Source organism: Mauremys reevesii, linkage group 11 (assembly GCF_016161935.1).
Source record: "Mauremys reevesii isolate NIE-2019 linkage group 11, ASM1616193v1, whole genome shotgun sequence".
In the NCBI taxonomy this organism is placed as follows: Eukaryota; Metazoa; Chordata; order Testudines; family Geoemydidae; genus Mauremys; species Mauremys reevesii.
Genome location: NC_052633.1, coordinates 33,901,565 through 33,922,360, shown reverse-complemented (window position 1 = coordinate 33,922,360; position 20,796 = coordinate 33,901,565). Strand labels below are relative to the sequence as shown.

Here is a 20,796-nt window from a genome sequence, read left to right as displayed (position 1 = left end):
GTAGTAGAATTGTTTTTGTGGATGAGATGACCCAGAGATAAGGTGTAGAGGGAGAAATTAAGAGGACCAAGGACAGAGCTCTGTCCAAGAACTCTGTGGAAACTTGAAAGCTTGTCTCTTTCACCAACAGAAGTTAGTCCAATAAAAGATATTACCTCACTCACCTTGTCTCCATAATAAATTAGGCAGAAGTAAGAAAGCAATTAAGTCATTAATAGTTACATTCTTTACTGCATTCATAAGCACCCTTCCTACATCTCCATATCATTCAAAAACAAACCAAAAAAGGAACAAAAAAAGCATAACTACATTACTCTCCTTGGCACTCAGGAAGACACGAGTTAGCCAGTTTTGATAAGAGATTCTGAAGTAATTATTTTCTGCTCTCTCCATTTTCTCAATATGGAGAAACTAATGGGTGTAGTCAGCATACCTACAACCTAACCAGTTATGCAGTGTAGTGAGAAGTGAGTGAGAGGCCTGTAGGGCTCTGTACTGGAAAAATAACATTGCAAATCAGCACGGTGCAATGTTTTCTAGCATCTTGGCTACTTTTCATGTTTGTAAATATTTTTCTTCAACATACTACTTTGAAACAAACTGGCAGATTTTATTTAATTAAAAGGCTATTTTTGTCTGCAAAGTCTAAGGACAACAATTTTGCTTAAAAAAAAAAAGTATCAAATAGAAGCTAGAAAATGTATAGGATTAAATCTCAAAGATCTCCGTAGACTGAAATAAGCTAAATACTTATTTTAGAGATGTTGCGGCTACATCAGAGAATATTTCGACAGCTCTGAAAACTTGGGAGTGCTCTGTAACTACACTGATTATTTGATTAACCACACTACTACTCCTAAAGTTGCTGAGATGAACTGTCATTTCCAGAAGTATTATCTGTTTGGACTTGGTACAGTGGTGATGTTGACACTTGTTAATTTCTGAGACATTTTATTTTTGATTCTGCATTCCAAGGTCCTTGGGCTACTTTCTTATAAAGAATTTGGCTTGTTTTCAGGATTTCAAATGATTTTAACTAATCAAAATATATGTATGCCCTCAAATATTTTTGTTTGAAAGTTTGGGTGAGTTTTGTACCAATGGAAATGGACTGGCTAGAGAGTCAGGAAATGTACAAATAGTCACATGCAACTCTGCTACTGAACAATCTTGACCCACAATGTTCCCTTATATTTCAGTCCTGGGCTTCTCCTGAGCAGTGTGCCTATTGTGCTAAGTATTGTGGGGGTTTTGTGAGGAGTGTGAGTAGGACTAGGATGCAGCTATGTAACAATACAATTCTCTTATTCTGTTTGTTGAAGGCAGGCTACAGGCCTCACTTTCCCATCACACCTTTCCCTCTTCATCACCAAATAGATGCAATGCCTGGGTTTCAGACTTAGCACAATCTGCAAACCTCTGTGAGACTGTAAACTTTTCCTAGTTACTAGTATACTAAGGATTATTTGCCAAAGACTGAATCTCTGACAAAAAGCTACTGTTGTAGTTATAAGGATTTATTTTCAATGGAATCTAATCTCATACTTCATCTATCCACATGCAAATTTGCATACAGAGGGCCAGATTCTCAGTTGGTGTAAACTTACATTGCTCCATTGACTTCTATGGAGCTATGTCAATTCACACCAGAAAAGGAACCAGTTCACTTACTAAAACAAACACAAAATCAACAAGCCAACCTAAGAGCTTAATGCACACTCATAGGTCTCTGGCTTTCAAGTGACATACCTCATCCATAGCAAAATATGTTGGGAAGACCTTCAATAGAAATTAACACACATTAAGCCAGATTTATGTCCCTACTCTGCCAACACTTCAAAGCTGCAGAAAATATGGTGGATCTGCCCAAATGAGGGAATATCATGGCCACCATTGGTATAAGGCGCATTCCTGGGGTAAAGTATGAAGGTCAGCGGGTGTTTGTGTTCTAGGGATACTTTGCTGGTGTGGGGAGCTGGACAGAACTTAAAACCACCGTTGTCTCTCACCTTCCTTAGCTGTACTGATGTATACTGGCTGCAGCTGAAAACCTACGCCAGGCTTGGGAAATTATAATATAGAGTGGACAAGCTAGAAATACTGTACACAGTATTGTAGACTTTTTCATTGCAATATATGGCTCACATATGGGCAAAAGTAAAGGTATTGGTTTGTTTAATCTATCTTTTGCGGATACCAGATATTTATTATTTTGCAAATATTTTATATTCCTGTTGCAAACTTGGTCATATGCATTTTCTAGGTATTGGAGGGGAAATTTTTTGCAATACTGCATGTATCTGTTCAAGCATACAATGATGTAGGAATGCTTAGAAAAATATTAAAAGAATACAGCAAACTTTTTGTATTACATCCAGGTACCTTTCACTTGTGTTAAAAAAATGCTTTGGTTCATCTGCTAAACAACAAAAATAATGTTATCTGCATCTTTGAATCTGAAACATTTTACTGGAAAACATGTTTTACTTGCATTTGGGGCAAAACTAATCCTAAAATTCTAACCCACAGCTACTAAAATGATTGGAAACAATTAAAAAACCCCGGGTGTCTAAATAAATGCAAGAAAGATGATGAACTGGCATTTTGCATGCAAGTATATTCACATGGGGCTGTATCTGAGCTCCTTACTCAGTACTTGCTCAGGCAAAACCACCACTGAAGTCAGCTGTGAAACACCCATCTTCATTTCAGTTAAATGACACATGTAATTGTACATTCTCTTTGACTTCAGGGGCAGTTTTGCCTGAGTACTGTAAGTAATGAGTAAGGACATCAGGATTTGACCCACAAACTGCATTTCAAATAAGCTGATGGGCAGCAAATATATTTTCTTTATCTGGAAATAATGAGCAACTTTATTGCTTGTATTTACAGCTTTAAGGCTATAAGAAACAGAATACATTTCATACACTAATACTATAACTTAGTTTTACAAAAAAAACAGGAGTACTTGTGGCACCTTAAAGACTAACAAATTTATTTTAGCATGAGCTTTCGTGAGCTAAAGCTCACTTCTTCGGATGCATAGAATGGAACACACAGACAGGGGATATTTATACATACAGAGAACATGAAAAGGTGGAAGTATGCATACCAACAGGCAGAGTCTAATCAATTGAGATGAGCTATCGTTAGCAGGAGGAAAAAAAACTTTTTGAAGTGATAATTAAGATGGCCCATAGAAGGTGTGAGGAGAACTTAACATAGGGAAATAGATTCAATTGGTGTAATGACCCAACCATTCCCAGTCTTTGTTTAGACCACAGTTAATAGTATCTAGTTTGCATATTAATTCAAGTTCAGCAGTCTCTCTTTGGAGTCTGTTTTTGAAGTTTTTTTGTTGCAAAATTGCCACCTTCAAGTCTGTCACTGAGTGGTTAGAAAGGTTGAAGTGTTCTCCCACTGGTTTTTGAATGTTATGATTCCTGATGTCAGATTTGTGTCCATTTATTCTTTTGCGTAGAGATTGTCCGGTTTGGCCAATGTACATGGCAGAGGGGCATTGCTGGCACATGATGGCATATATCACGTTGGTAGATGTGCAGGTGTACGAGCCCCTGATGGTGTGTCTGATGTGATTAGGTCCTGTGATGGTGTCACTTGAATGGATATGTGGACAGAGCTGGCATCGGGCTTTATTGCAAGGATAGGTTCCTGGGTTAGTGTTTATGTTGTATGGTGTGCGATTGCTGGTGAGTATTTGCTTCAGGTTGGGAGGCTGTCTATAAGTTTTACAAGCAGTTGCAGAATTAAAACTGGAGTGATAACAAAAAGCTTTGCATGTGATGTGTTTGGATGCCAGACATCTAAACTGTACTTGTTTAATGGTCTCCACAGATTCCATATACAGCTGTGAATGCCCCCACTTCCTAAACCAGCTTTCCACCCCCCAGCAACTACTAACCCATAGATATAAATGGGTTTGTTTCAAATGTTTAAGTCATTAAAGATGGTAATAAAAATGAACATTGGCTAAAACAAACATAACCATGGTGTGTGCGTGCGGGGGTGGTTGTGGTGGTGTGGTATTTGGAGCGTAGTTGCTATACTGACTTCATGCAACTGTAGGATCCCCCTTTGCTAGGATAATACTTGTGTTGGCAGCTAAGTCACTTTTACAGCCAAAAATGTGTAGCACAAAGCACCCACACAGCACCTGGGCCGTTTGAAATTTGGAGACTAAATTCAATTAGTGAAGTGTGAAAGAGGAATTTTAAACCTGTTTCAAACGCACATCTCAGCACAGCCTTCACTATGGCAGAACTAATATTAGTCATGGGCAAAATTCTACTCAGTTTAGACTCCAAACTATTGGAGGTATTAGCAGTCTGGCATCTCTACTACTTACACTCTGGTGATGTGATGAAACTTACTGCCTTGGTACCAAGACTATAACCTTACTTCTCCTGCTACTAACTTTTCCCCCTCAACTTTGCCCAGACTGTCCTTATTAGGTATAGATGAAGTTAATCTTCTTCCAGGATTATTTTAGAAGACCAGTATTAGAAGCGCTAGTCCTATTCTAACAGAAAGACTCAAACCCTCCATTTCAAATGGCCAATTACAGCCCTGGTAGGAGCAGACTTGACTTGGATTTCTTAAATTTTAAAACTTGTATTGCTTATATAGGGGACTAAATTGATCCTGCCCAAACAGGAGCAAATGATATCCTCATTCATCACAGAGATTATCACCCTTTTAAGAAACAACAACCTGCATGAATTCTTTTCCTTTTGAGATCTTCCACAAGATCTTAGCCCATAAATTTCACCTTTCATGTTGTGTCTAGATCACCATTCTTCCCAGACATTTATCCTTTTACTTATCCACTATCCTCTTTTCTACACTCTTTCTTCTTACACACCTCTTTTCCCCATTTCTATTTTCCTTACTGCTTTCTTATTTAAAAATTCAAGCACTGTCATAAACAAACACCGCCCCCCAGCAATAATAAACAGATAAGTGTGGTATACAGACACCATGACTATTGTATCAATTAAAATTATTTCTCATGACTATGATATAGTTTACCATTTCAATACATTGTAAGTACATTTTTGGATTGTTTTCAATAAGTTTTTGTTATTCTTAGTGTATTTGCCTACAATAAAGTTGAGAAAATGGAATTTCTGGCAAACCCACAGAGAGGATATTTAACAAACACACCCACACCACTATGGATAAGAAAAGCTGCGTGGGCAGGCAACCCAACAAAGCTGTTGACAGATTCAATATATAAATAGTTCCTTTGAAAACGCCTACCAAATTTATGAAGTCTCTCCCTATGGGAGCAAAGTCTGTGCTGTACATGCCATCGATAATATCTTTTACTGTACACCATGAACACTGACATTGCTATTATGACCATGCACACCCATGCATGGCATTGATGCAACTATAAATCTACTGTATTCCATAAAATAACACCGTAGAGCCAACTGCAAGTCTGTTCTGCAGGAGCTGGGGAAAGATTGGCGCACACTCTTCCCATTTTGGTTAGGGCAGTCCCAGCTGAAGAAAGCATCTCTTCAGTGAGACTAATCATGTGCTTAAAGTTAAGCAAGTGCTTAAGGGCTGTTCTAGATTGTGGCCAAGCACTGTACCCAGACAGTTTCTCTTACGGTAAGGGATATATTATTTCCTGATTTTAAGACAAAAATATTTTATTTTTCAAATAGCAGACATGAGACTGGAGGCAGGAATGTGAGGCATGAAAATTTCAGGCTTTTCATCTTCCCACCGTTAAGAAGGCTATGTGTGTTGCTCTCCCCGGAAGTCATCTCAGTCTCCCCATCTGGTGCCCCTACCTTTCTTTGTCTTTTTCCTCTCAAATTACATTCCCCCTTTTGTGTTGTGGATGCTGCCAATGTTGTCCGCAAAGGCTAATGGTCAAGGAAGCAGGACATCAGTGGGACTATTCATACATCCAGTTAAACACAAGGTTAAGTTCTTTGCCTAAGAGCCTTAACATTCAACCTGTGCTATAGGGAATTTCCTGCTCCATGGGGTGAAACCCACCGAGTAACAATGAGTTTCTATTTTACAGAATCACACAACCCCACTTCCTGCAGGAGAGGTGGAGTTTAAGACTTCAGGACTGCAGAGATTTATTCTGCACGCAGCAGAACAGTACCTGAGCACAGCAGCAGGGCTCAAGAAAAGTCACTGTCGCTTGTCTACAGGATCTGCATAGCTAGGGCTATCACTCTTCTATTGGATTCACCACTTTCATGATACTACCTTGAATGGTCCCTTAGAATATGTTCTAACTACTTATGCTAAACAATCTGTTCCATCTTGCATTTTCTTGGAGTACCTTTCTCAGACCTGAAGAAGAGTTCTGGGTGGCTAGAAAGCTTGTTTCTCCCTCACCAACAGAAGTTGGTCCAATAAAAGATATGACCTCACCCATTTTGTTTCTCACATTGGTTTATAGGCACTTCTGCATGGCTAGTGCTGGGATTTCTGCACTTTTCACACAATGTTCCATCATCAACATTATTTATTATTTTTATTACTGTGGGGCCTAGGATTCTCAGTCAAAGACCAGGACTCCATTGCGCTAGGTTTTGTACACACACAGAACTAAGAGACATATCCAGATACTATATCACAATATCAGTGGCTTAAAATTTAACGTTTGGATGATGATTAATTAATAGGAGAGAAAATTCTTAAAGAATAAATACCCTGAAAACTGCCCGCACTTCAAGGCCCTGGTAACTAACAAGAAATATCCTTGAATTTACCAGAGCATATAGAATTATGTCCAACTGCAGAGGCCTTATTCACTGGGTTGTCTGGAGACTTATCACTGGCAAAAAAAGCCCCCTAAATATTGGCAATTATGCAGATACCCTCTTTAAAATGAGCGGGAAATTATGAATGGAGGTAAACACTCAGGTGAAATAAAAGGATTTGGTTTGGATAATCAATTTTAAAAGCACAAAGAGGCATATGGGAAGAGTTAAATGTTTACCTTTGGCAGAAAGATTATTTTTTAAGAAGCAACAGAAGTGACACTACTAGGGAGTGACTTGATGATGGACTTGTGAAATGTGAATTGAGGCCTGTCTCAGGACATCACACATCATTCTTAGTTGATGAAGAAATAGGATCAGTACTGAGAAACTGGAAAGATCCCGTCACATCATGATTTCTGGAGGAAATATGACTCAGCATAGTGAGTTCTACTACTTAGAAAAGTTCCTTGCTGGGTTTGAGCCCACAGGAATAGCAGCCTCAAAGAGAGTTGAGCATTAGCATTTTGGGGCAGGCCTGCAAAACAACTCTCCCCATAAATTTATCTGTTTCATGTCCAACCACTCAGCACAGATTCAGGCTGATGATTTTTAGATAGGGTTTGAGGTGATTCTGTGGGTTACACCTCACACTTACCTGTCTGCTTTTTCATAAAAAGTATGTGTGGCATGGCAGAATAGGGCAATTAGGTCTCCCGACCCTGCCGTCCCCAGCTTCCTTCAACAGAAGTGGAATCCAGTTGCTAGGTCTTTCAACCCTCACTATTTGTTGACATTGATTTATATTGGTTATTTCAGAAAAAGAGCTAGAAACTTACCTTACAAACAAAAATGACTTAGATTCATCTTCACAGGGCCACAGGTTTGAACAAGGGACCCGTGTGTGCCCCCTCCATCAGTGTCATTAAAAACTACCAGCCACGTGGCTCTTTCTCCAAACATGATATCTCAAACTCCTGCTAGTGTTCCTTAAAAGGACCAATTCTGCCACAAATTAAACCTAGCTGGGAAGAGGGAATTAACCAGAGGTTATACAGTGAATGACCCTAATGATCTAGAACATTTCTCAAATGTGGCCACAACAGCCTCCTGGGCAGCGATTGGGGAGGAGTGGGGGGAGAAAAGCATCAGCCCCTCCCACTTCCTCCTTTTTGCTCCTGGATGCGCCGCCCTGCACCACCTCTGGAGACAGGTGGGGCACAATGCTGCAGGAGCAAGGTGAGTTCTTGACCAACCTTGGGGAGAGGGGGTTTGGGTTGCAGGCTCCAAGTGGTGGGACTTCAGGAGCCTGGCCATGCGGCCCCAGATTCCAACCACGCATGGGGCAGCAGGTACTGACCCCCCACCCCCTGGCTCCGGCCACAAGAACCTGTCCTTCAGCTGCAGGGCTTCAGCCTCCGGCCCCTGGCTCCCAGCTCCAGTCCTGGACTCCAGCCACGCAGTGGTGGGCACTGGCCCCAGGTGCCGACGACCCGCAGCCCCAGCTGCATGGCAGTGGGCTCCAACCGCAGGGCTTTGGGCACCAACCCCTGGCTCTGGCTGCGGGGCAGCAGGTGCTGACCCCCAGCACCAGCTGTGGAGCTTTGGTCAGTGTCTGGCCCCCAGTTCTGGCCGGTGTGGCCCCAGCCCCTGCCCCAGCTGCTCAGCAGCAGGTGCCGACCCAAGCTCTGTTCACGTGGTGGCAGGAGCTGGCCCCGGGTGCCAAGCCCTGACCTTGCAGCAGCGAGTGCTGGCTCCAGTCATGCAGTGGTAGGTGCCGAGTCCTGGCTCCAGCCATGCAGCCCCGGGCTCTGGCCTTGCGGCAGCAGGCCCTGGCCCTGGTCACATGGCAGCAGACACCAGGCCCTAGCTCTGGCCATGCAACAGTGGGACTCATCACCCATCCCCATCTCTCATGGCCCACACTGCCTCCCATAGCCCCACATTGCCCAGGGCCCTCGCTGCATCCACCGGCCCTGAATCCATCCCACCATCACCTCTGTCCCCTACTGCTCCCCTCTTTGGTCGTCCCCCCCCTCCAGGGCATAATGGGTCTTGGGGCTTGCTGAGAAAAGTGATAACAACAAACATGCAAGTATCACTTTTCACAGCAGACTTACTAGCTATCTGTGAAAAGTGATACTTGTATATTTGTTAATATCACTTATCACTTTTCATAGACTCCCAGATAGCTACTAACTGCGCTGTGATACTAACAAATATACATATATTACTCCGGAAGGGGGAGGCAGCATTATTTTTATTGAGTCTGCCAAAAACCGTACAAATATAAATTACAGAGATTTGGATGTGTATCTGTACATACATAATTGTTTTTCCTAAAATTAATTAAATCTTTTAGGAAAAAAGTGTCAATGTGGCCACCAGTGAGTGTTGGTGGTCGCACTCTGAGGCCACCAAAAATTTTGTTGTGAGAACCCCTTACCAGAACAACAAAATTAACAGTAAAATTTCAACAGCTAAACATACAAAGGTCAAGAAAAACTGAAGCAGGCTAATAAGGACAAGATAATACAGGACAGAGAAAAGAACACACAAATGTTAGATATTCCTAAACAGAGGAGAGTTGGAGGCTCAAAAGTAAGTACCCCAGCAAAGTACGATTCAGCTAGAACTCCAAACCTGTGGAATATAATCCACCAATAACCACTGTTCTTGTATTCTGGCTACACAAAGCCAGATAAGCTCCACTGAAGCATAATATTGGCTTTTAATATCATAGTGATTAATGAACAGTGAATACAATAGCTTATTTTTGAGTCACACTATCCTATTAACACCACAAGAAGAGATTGTTGCTTCTCACAGCAATGGATTAAAAAAGTAGCATCTAGGTCCAAATTCAGCCCCCTACATCTGCCTGAAATCATATTTACCTGCAGTAACCAAGTTCTCCAAAGACTATTCAAAATGTTTGAACAATAAGGACTTAGGTGAATTTGTCTTTGGTCTTTGAGAGAGAGAGAGCACGTGCGCATACAAGCAGTGTTTACACTGAAATTTCTCCTATGGTTGCGGTCACACCATCGCAAACATAACCTACTGGTGAGTGAATGCTTCAGGTCCCTCCCAGTGCCCGATCCATGGAGGCTGAGAGTCTTCCTAGCTAGACTGTTTGGCTCTTTAGCTCAAGCTAGCTCTTTCAGCTCTGGAAGTCCCCAGTTCAATCTCCATTGTGTTGGCCAAGATGGTGACCATCTCATAAGCACTAATGTAAAACAGGTCATTGGCAATCTACTACCAAAGTTTCTAACCCTGTTCAGAGCACATGTAGATGACAGTGGTAAAAGCCAGTGGTCAGTCTACATAAACACTCCCCATCCATGCTATGCTACCATAAGCAGAACTGCACTGATACAGCAATGGTAGAAAAATTACAAAAAAGGGTCCAAAAAAGAACAGAGAACCAAAGATGAGCAAAGAGAACTTAAAGCTTCACAAAACAAGAAAAACAGAGTTAAAGAGAAACAAAAATACAGATGCAAGCTAAGGGTCCCACATTAGGAATCTTTAAGACCAACTAAAATAAATGTACCCATAATACAGATATTAAAAAGAACCCATCCCTCAGAGACAGAAAGATATGCTGAAATATTAAGAGTAAAAAAAAATCTATTATTCTCCAAATTCCCAAAGGCAACATAAATGATGCTCTGTCTCCTCCATAGGGACCTGCACCTTTTGGGCTCATTTGTTCTTAGCTGCTAAGGCAGCAGTTCACTGATCTGCCATTGTGATTTATTCTGAATGCTAGAAAAACCTGCATTAGTGTGAAGCTGAAAGGTACCCAGGATACTTTTTTTAGTTCACGTTAACAAATAAATAATGATATGGTAACAACTTTGTAGGCTGGAGTCCCTTGTAGTGGAATTAGTGGTCTTAAGCCCTTTCTAAAATTAGGCATGGATTAGAGAGCAAGTGGGTAAAGGCACATGGCATGAGGCAAGTATGCCTGGGACAGGCTTGTGGTCTGGCTCAAGCACTATACAAAACATCTCTCTACTGGTGGGCCCCATCTGCCAGAAGGAGGATAGTGAAGGAGATTCCAACTCCCATTATTTGGACCCTTGTTTTGACCAAATCTACTCTTTGATTTAATTGTCATTGCTGGGATTAAAATTTGCTGGGTAGCCCCAGGTTTTTGTCAAGTTTAATAAAGTTGCAACCACAGGCTTCTACAATGAAACACATATGACAGTAAAACCCGAACAAGTAGCAGGCTATTTTAACTTGACATTTTCAAGTTAAACAGAAGATTCAGTTTTAGGGGTTTGTTTGTTTTTTAGTTTTACATTCAAGGAAAGAACATGAGATATTTTCCATTGCAAGATCCACAAAGTTAGAGTGCTTTAAAATATCTTAGCATTTGCACATACCTTTCACAATTAAATTCTCTTTCATTGTCTAATTTTAGAACATGACCTGAACCTCCCTCTCTATTCACTCACTCTTCTCTTATTTCAATTATATTGACCATTACTGTGTGCCCGCCGTCTGTTTTATTGTTTTATAAAATCTTGGGTTTATTTATTGGAAAGTGCTACCTGGGTTTATATTGTTTCACACAAAACTAAAATGTAGGTGGATTAGGTAAACCAAACTGAACCTCAACCTTTTTAGGCTAAAGGCCCAATCCATGAGTTTTGCCTGTGTAAAGAGTGCAGGATTGAGTCCTAAACAGCAATTAGCATGGGAATAAGTCACTTCCACATCAAAACATTTTCTAATGTCATTCTCCTAATGGCATTTGTGTCAAAGCTCAGCTCCTGGGAAAAGGGTGATAAACAGTGGTCATGAAGGAAGCAGCAAACCTCTCAGACAAAGTCTATTGCATTTCATAGCCTGGAAAACCCATAGTGGCTGCTTTCTACTGGATAAGGATTATAGTAGTATTTTACACTGTGCCAGAAAGTTCAGGAAACATTTCTGCTTTATTCAGCAACATATCACAGAGGGAACACAGCAAAACTGAAACAGTAACTCACACACACTAGGGTCAACAATATTTCTGAAATTACCAGAAGAAACAGCAGAATAAACAACATGAAAGCTTATGTGAGGTTGTGGAAGCCATAAAAAAAAAGAAAAGAAAAAAAAATCTATGCTAAAAGGCTCCCATGTGTTTGTTGAAGGAGATTTTTGTAGCCATAACTATCCTCATTGGTTTGAGCAGGCTTCCCCTATTCAGAAAGGGAGTTTCGTGGAGACAACTTTTGCCCTCAAGACACACACAATGACTTCAATGGAAGCTGAATAGAGCAATTCTAATCTATTCACAATCACAAGTTTAGATGGCATTGGGACAACATGTTGCATATTTTGTAAATATAAATTTCACAGGAGAGTCTTATAAACGTTCTATGAAATTAAGCCTCAGCACTGTGATATAGGGAATGTTTCATGTGTGTTAAAGATGTTTTGGTACTGAATATCAAATACAATCATTCCTGTATAGCAAAACATATTAGCAGTTTACAAAAACAAGTCACAGACCACTAACACTCAGTCAGACTCTCACACAAACACATAAAAGGACAAGCAAAGAATGTAGAGAACAAAAATTGTCATTGACCTGATTTGTCAGAGATGGCTGTGACTGGCGTGGTAGAGCAGCTTGTGTTAGCCTTTGCGCTGTCCTTGGAAGAACCAGCTTTTGGTTTATTTTTCGTTGCCTCTAGTGCTTTGACCTTCTTGGCATGTTTACTTCCTTTGTAGTGGGCCTCGGCCTGGCTCTACAAAGGAGAACAAATCAGGCTCATTTTTTGTACTTCCATATAACACAATGGATGATAATGTAGAAAAAATGATACTTTCAATAATAGGCACCATATTATTCCACCTGACAAACTTTAGTAGCACCTTGTTAATTATTTTCCAAAGGTTAATGCGTTTTATATATTCAGAGGGGAAGACTTGCATTTTGACAGAAATTTTAATGACGAGTATGTTCTTTCAGCACCTTGGAACATGAGGTTTCAAGTGTATATTAACATTGACAGCCGCTTATCTAATTCCTTACTGTCATACCCACGAAAGATTTAAATCTCTGTGTAAATATAAACACATCCAATATAGAAAACGTCTATTTAATTTTCAGGCGCTATTCCCTAATCTTTATTGCTTATAGTTAGTAAGATGTACTCTATGCTGTAACATGATTAAATAATCAATTTTTCTCCTTAACCTAGTACAAGAGTTATAAAGTATTTGCATTATTACACTAATAGCAATTGAAATGGGCATTAATAAGATTATGACTTCACTATTAGATCAAGGGGGAAGGGAAGAAAAAAAGAAACATAATTGCTATTAACTTTAATAGCCCCAAATGAAACATATCAAATGCATAAAATGGTTACCAATTTATGTTATATTTTATCAATAGTCCTGTAGAACTCTTTCCAAATCCTTAAAATGTTGGACTATGAAGGACAGGACACCCTGGAAAAGGTTGTACTTCTTATTAGCTTCTTTTCTAAAATGTTATAAAATTTATAGTACACAGTTCTGCACAAAATTAGTAGTGTAAAATAACGTTTGGTGTATGTTAGACTTTTGTAACAAAGTTATTCATGGAAGCTAAGGGTGAAGTTTTCAAAGTTGCATGCCTAAGGTTAGGCACCTACATAAGTGTACTGATTTTCAGACGTTCTGAACACCCGTTGCTCCCATTGATTGTACATACCAACCACCTATAAAAATCAGGCCACTTATTTAGACCCCCAAGTTTGAAAATTTTAAGCTATGTTTTTTTTAAACACAAAGCTGACTTCCAAAAAACTAATTTCATTAACAGCCTTTATAGAATAGAAAATTGCTGAAATATCTTATATTTATACACAATCCAGAAGATGTTTTAACATACATTTAAACATTATTTTTAGCAATAGCTTTGCATTACTAATGAGAGTATCTATTTGTAAAAATCATCCTTTTAAAGATTTTAAACTTCTGTTAAATAGGTGCCACTATTGAAGGACATATATTAACTATGTAAGTTAATATTGTGATTTAAATCAAACTAAAACGTTGAGAGCAATCATGTTTTTCATACTGACACAGATGATCATATCTCAGTGCCCCACATGTAAATATCAGCACAAGAAACATTTATTGTGTTCATGCAAATGTACATTGTTAACATCTCTCTATCATTCGATTAGGACTACTGCATTTTGCTCACTATGTTAAACGAAGCAAACCATGAAACGAACTACACATGCTTTATGAACATTGACTTTGGGATCCAAACACTTTATGTGTTATAAAGCAGTGTTGCTATAAAGAGGGCAATTGTCTGAGGGCTCAATTTAACTAGGCACCACAGTACAGTCACCATTGGCAAAGCATGTAATCACAGAGCCTTACCATGAGGGTGGTATGTAAGCAAACAGCAGGAACAAGTGAAACACACAAGAGAATGCACACAAATCTGTGTTCACTAATGTCTTCATGAAAATTAAGGACACCATTAAAATCACCAAGGCATGCAGCTAAAATAGCCACTTAGGTGAGATGAAGTACTTATACTAGTGTATATTGCAGCTTCATACGTGAGCACATGTACTGTAAAATAAAAGTAAATGATTTCTGCTCTAAAGGAACAGAAAAGACCACATGTTCTACCAGACTGTATACTTCTGAAAAAGTTTTGCTAAGCAAGTGTTCAGCAATAAGAAATACGAGGTTAACTGTACTCTGCAAACCTTTCCAAGAAACGAACAACCTAATATTAAAAAACTGGGTACAATATTTACAGTACAGATTCTAACAATTAGTTGTGATGAAACTACTCTAGACTTCAAAACCTCTGCAGTATTAACGTATAATAAAACACAATGCAAGGATTATAGAGCAGCAGCTAACTGTACAGCATAATCACTACTGTACATACAGTATTTAAAGGGACACAACTTGAATTTTTTGAAACTAATGTCAAAAAATTCAGCTTTCTGATAAAGCACCCTCTAAAGAGTATGTCCTGATTTAAAAAAAAAAATCTTAATTTTTAAAGGGTTTTTCTACTCCCCTATTTAGGTTTAGAAAGGGTCTTTAGGGCTAGCTGAGGGAAAACCACCACCAAATTTTCAGATTCAAATATGATTTTCAAGTTGATGGTGTCCCCTTAAATATTTTAACTACAATTATGCTCAATGCATACATGTTTTGGTGACAAGATCATGTGCTACCTGAGGCCAAAATCTACAACATAAAAAACATAGGGGCACCAAAGAGAAAGTCTTACTACATCAGTACATTGCTAATGAGCCTTTCTGCTGATATTTGCAATGAAAGTACCTGCTACATCATACTACTGTTTTTGATTCACTTCATTCAATCATCATCTATTGTACAAGAGATCTGTTGAAAACAAACAAGTCCAGATAGAATTAAAACTAATGTACGCTTTTTATAAATATATGCAAAGCCTTCACTGAATTCTGCTGGGTAGCTGAGCCATAGTATTTCATTTTTGATTTCCACTAGATGGTAATTATATCTACGTATTATCACACAATCACAAATTCATAGTTTATAAGCCCAGATGGAACCACTGTGATCATCTACTCTAATCTCTTACATAACTCATGCCATAGGACTTCCAAAAATTAATTTCTGCTTGATTTAGAACATATATTTTAGTAAAGCATCGGATCTGGATTTAAAAGTTACACACAATGCTGGGTAAATTGTACCAATGATTAATTTACACCTTATATCCAATGAGAATTTGTCTAGCTTCAGTTACTGGCTATTGGATTTTAGTATACCTTTGTCCACCAGATTGAAGAGTCCTCTACTATCACGTTTCTATTCCCAATGTAGGTACGTAAGACTGATCAAGACGCCCCTTAACCTTCACTTTGTTAAGCTAAATAAGCTGAACTGGAATCTGTCTCTCATTTTCATGGCTTATCTCTGAACTCTCTCCAATTTTTCAACATCCTTCTTGAAGCATGGACACCACAAATAGACACAGTATTCCAGTAATGATCACACTAGTGCCAAATACAAATATATTTATATTCCTACTCAATATTCCCTTGTTTATGTATCCAGGGCCATATTTATTCTTTTGACCACAGCATCACACAGACCCCACGTACAGCCAATTATCCACTGTAGCGGAGTGGCTATCTGCTCCCGCCTGGTGGGGCTTTAAAACAGTCCTGGGAAGGGGCTTTTGGCTGAGCTGACTAGGAAAGTGGCTGCAGCTGGAGGCCACGCCCCAAACTGAAGCCCTGGGGCTTATAAGAAGCAGGGAAGCCAGAACCCAGACAGTCTCTCTCTCTGCTTCCAGAGAGAGATGGGCCTGGCTGCTTAGGGCTTGAGAATAGATACCCGAGTGGAGCAGGGCTGGGGGACAGGCTGAGGAGCTAGGGAAGCTCCAGCCTGGAAAGCCCCAGGCTGCGGCCTAGCAAAGGGCCAAGGGTACTGGGGGTTGCAGAGGGCAACCCAGGGGTAGGAACAGCAGCAGGTCCAAACCCCTATTGCCTGTGATGAGTGGGCTGATACTGCAGTCTGCCCCAGGGTGTGGGGCTAGACCATGACTGTCAGTGGCCACTACTGAGGCAAAGTGGGGATAGTAGGGTGGGGGTTCCCCTGGGAGGGGGAGACCCAGTTATAGGAAAACGGGCACCGGGTCCAGGGAGGGACACGGGGCCTGCGAGCAGGGGGATCACCAGCCTGCCGGGGGTGCTCCAGGGCTGGACTGAGTGAAATTCTGGGACCAACCAGCAGGAGGCGCGGCAGGGGTGAGTACCACCCGTTTACAGTGGCACCTGACCAGGGACCAAGAACCGCCCCTGATACAAAGGGCCAGGGCAAGGACTGTGGGATAGTTGCCCCGACGTAGAGACTTGAAAAGAAGGTGGAGAAACTGAGGCAGGGAGAAATGGATCCCTGTTATACTAGGGTCTTCTTGGCAGAGACTCCAGGTGTTGTCCCAGGGTGGGGTTTTGAGGCAGCGCCCCAGTGGAAGGGGGCTGGAGACCCACAGGGACTGCAGGAGGTGCAATGGGCCCTCCAAAGACAGATGGCCCCGCTGGTGGAGGAACAGCGGGCCGTGAGGAAGCTCCTACGACGGATGGTCAGGAGGCATCGAAAAGGGCCGAGGGGGAAACCCAGCTCTAGGGCCAAGAGGCCCAGGGAGGAACAAAGGACTTGTTTTGTCTGTGCCAGGAGAGGGCACGTAAAACGGGACTGTCCCTATGGGGCTGGGGGCAGGGTGCCTCACCCCAGATTGGGACGGTGCCAAATCCCTTGGGCAGTCTGCCGGGTGAGGGAACCCAGGCAGCTGCCTGTATGTTGGGCCTGTGGGCAGATGGGCCACGTTTGCAGGGATTGTCCAGGCCCAGAGAACATGGTGTCGAGCAGCCCAGGAAGGCTAGGCCCATGAAGGGTCAGAGAGGGCCCAAAGCAGCAAGGAGACAAGAAACCTGCTGGGGCTGTCAGAAGCCGGGCCACCGGAGGAGGCACTGCCCCCTCAAGAAAGTTGAGGATTGGCCAAGGGAGGTGCCTGGAGGTCCAGAAGGGGCCCTGCTGAATGTAGAGAAGGTGACACCCGCGGAGGGGGCCATCGTGGGGACCCCGCAGGAGGCTGGGACCCAGATCATCCCCCCGCCTGTCATAGACCGAGAAACCCAAACGGAGTGGGCCCAACAAGAGGCTGGGGCCCAGGAGCAACGTGTCCAGGGGACAAAATGGACACAGGTGGTGCTGGGACAGGCCACTAAGGGAACCCAGACCCTGAGGGAAGAAGGCCTGGGGGACTCAAATTTACGGGCACGGCTCGAAGCTACAGAGCGGGCCCTCCGCGAGTCTAAAGTGAGTGGTGTGGAGCTCGCTAAGGAATATGCGGCCGTTGTGGATGAGGAGGTCCGCCTGAGGAAGCTGCTGCAGGACTCGGAGAAGAAGCGAGTGGCCCTGGAGGCATCTGGTCACCTGAGCCAGGCCAAGAAAACTCCCTATCCCCAAGGGTGGGGGTTTTAAGGGGGGAGGTATGTAGCGGAGTGGCTATCCGCTCCCGCCTGGTGGGGCTTTAAAACAGCCCTGGGAAGGGGCTTTTGGCTGAGCTGACTAGGAAAGTGGCTGCAGCTGGAGGCCACGCCCCAAACTGAAGCCCTGGGGCTTATAAGAAGCAGGGAAGCCAGAGCCCAGACAGTCTCTCTCTCTGCTTCCAGAGAGAGATGGGCCTGGCTGCTTAGGGCTTGAGAATAGATACCCGAGTGGAGCAGGGCTGGGGGACAGGCTGAGGAGCTAGGGAAGCTCCAGCCTGGAAAGCCCCAGGCTGCGGCCTAGCAAAGGGCCAAGGGTACTGGGGGTTGCAGAGGGCAACCCAGGGGTAGGAACAGCAGCAGGTCCAAACCCCTATTGCCTGTGATGAGTGGGCTGATACTGCAGTCTGCCCCAGGGTGTGGGGCTAGACCATGACTGTCAGTGGCCACTACTGAGGCAAAGTGGGGATAGTAGGGTGGGGGTTCCCCTGGGAGGGGGAGACCCAGTTATAGGAAAACGGGCACCGGGTCCAGGGAGGGACACGGGGCCTGCGAGCAGGGGGATCACCAGCCTGCCGGGGGTGCTCCAGGGCTGGACTGAGTGAAATTCTGGGACCAACCAGCAGGAGGCGCGGCAGGGGTGAGTACCACCCGTTTACAGTGGCACCTGACCAGGGACCAAGAACCGCCCCTGATACAAAGGGCCAGGGCAAGGACTGTGGGATAGTTGCCCCGACGTAGAGACTTGAAAAGAAGGTGGAGAAACTGAGGCAGGGAGAAATGGATCCCTGTTATACTAGGGTCTTCTTGGCAGAGACTCCAGGTGTTGTCCCAGGGTGGGGTTTTGAGGCAGCGCCCCAGTGGAAGGGGGCTGGAGACCCACAGGGACTGCAGGAGGTGCAATGGGCCCTCCAAAGACAGATGGCCCCGCTGGTGGAGGAACAGCGGGCCGTGAGGAAGCTCCTACGACGGATGGTCAGGAGGCATCGAAAAGGGCCGAGGGGGAAACCCAGCTCTAGGGCCAAGAGGCCCAGGGAGGAACAAAGGACTTGTTTTGTCTGTGCCAGGAGAGGGCACGTAAAACGGGACTGTCCCTATGGGGCTGGGGGCAGGGTGCCTCACCCCAGATTGGGACGGTGCCAAATCCCTTGGGCAGTCTGCCGGGTGAGGGAACCCAGGCAGCTGCCTGTATGTTGGGCCTGTGGGCAGATGGGCCACGTTTGCAGGGATTGTCCAGGCCCAGAGAACATGGTGTCGAGCAGCCCAGGGAAGGCTAGGCCCATGAAGGGTCAGAGAGGGCCCAAAGCAGCAAGGAGACAAGAAACCTGCTGGGGCTGTCAGAAGCCGGGCCACCGGAGGAGGCACTGCCCCCTCAAGAAAGTTGAGGATTGGCCAAGGGAGGTGCCTGGAGGTCCAGAAGGGGCCCTGCTGAATGTAGAGAAGGTGACACCCGCGGAGGGGGCCATCGTGGGGACCCCGCAGGAGGCTGGGACCCAGATCATCCCCCCGCCTGTCATAGACCGAGAAACCCAAACGGAGTGGGCCCAACAAGAGGCTGGGGCCCAGGAGCAACGTGTCCAGGGGACAAAATGGACACAGGTGGTGCTGGGACAGGCCACTAAGGGAACCCAGACCCTGAGGGAAGAAGGCCTGGGGGACTCAAATTTACGGGCACGGCTCGAAGCTACAGAGCGGGCCCTCCGCGAGTCTAAAGTGAGTGGTGTGGAGCTCGCTAAGGAATATGCGGCCGTTGTGGATGAGGAGGTCCGCCTGAGGAAGCTGCTGCAGGACTCGGAGAAGAAGCGAGTGGCCCTGGAGGCATCTGGTCACCTGAGCCAGGCCAAGAAAACTCCCTATCCCCAAGGGTGGGGGTTTTAAGGGGGGAGGTATGTAGCGGAGTGGCTATCCGCTCCCGCCTGGTGGGGCTTTAAAACAGCCCTGGGAAGGGGCTTTTGGCTGAGCTGACTAGGAAAGTGGCTGCAGCTGGAGGCCACGCCCCAAACTGAAGCCCTGGGGCTTATAAGAAGCAGGGAAGCCAGAGCCCAGAGAGTCTCTCTCTGCATCAGAGAGAGATGGGCCTGGCTGCTTAGGGCTTGAGAATAGATACCCGAGTGGAGCAGGGCTGGGGGACAGGCTGAGGAGCTAGGGAAGCTCCAGCCTGGAAAGCCCCAGGCTGCGGCCTAGCAAAGGGCCAAGGGTACTGGGGGTTGCAGAGGGCAACCCAGGGGTAGGAACAGCAGCAGGTCCAAACCGCTATTGCCTGTGATGAGTGGGCTGATACTGCAGTCTGCCCCAGGGTGTGGGGCTAGACCATGACTGTCAGTGGCCACTACTGAGGCAAAGTGGGGATAGTAGCGTGGGGGTTCCCCTGGGAGGGGGAGACCCAGTTATAGGAAAACGGGCACCGGGTCCAGGGAGGGACACGGGGCCTGCGAGCAGGGGGATCACCAGCCTGCCGGGGGCGCTCCAGGGCTGGACTGAGTGAAATTCTGGGACCAACCAGCAGGAGGCGCGGCAGGGGTGAGTACCACCCGTTTACATCCACCATTCCCTCAAGTTTTCTTCAGAATCACTGCTTCCCAAGATAGAGAGTTCCCTATCCTGTAAATATGGCCAGCACTTTTTGTTCCTGGATGCATGGCTCTACATTTGGCTGTACTGAAATGCATTTGGTTGGCTTGTGCCCAGTTTACCAAGTGATCCAGATTGATTTGTATCAGTGACTTTTACTATTTACTCTTCACTATTTACCACTCAATCTTTGTGTCATCTGTAAACTTCATCAATAATGATTTTAAGTGTTCTTCCAGGTCATTGATTAAAAAAAAGTTAGCTAGTGTAAGGCCAAGGACCAATAATAACACTTCTAAATCTTGAAGTCTTCATATCAGTAAAGATTGTACTAGTTCAGCAATAGCTTATAAGACATTATTTTGTCCCTTGCAAACATATTACTAATATTTGGTATTATTTATCTTACGGAGAAAATATACAAAATATAGACTCAATCACACAAC

General features: G+C 43.9%; 1 protein-coding gene across 9 annotated transcripts in view; it reads right to left on the bottom strand.

Annotated features, from left to right (window-relative positions):
* The window catches only part of ZNF385B (zinc finger protein 385B), a 302,602-nt gene that overhangs the window by 16,845 nt on the left and 264,961 nt on the right, over positions 1-20,796 (bottom strand). For all 9 annotated transcript variants that reach the window (XM_039494459.1, XM_039494458.1, XM_039494457.1 and 6 more), the window contains one exon: positions 12,355-12,514. In XM_039494459.1, the coding sequence (XP_039350393.1) occupies positions 12,355-12,514 (160 nt within the window). The remainder of the gene's footprint in view (positions 1-12,354; positions 12,515-20,796) is intronic.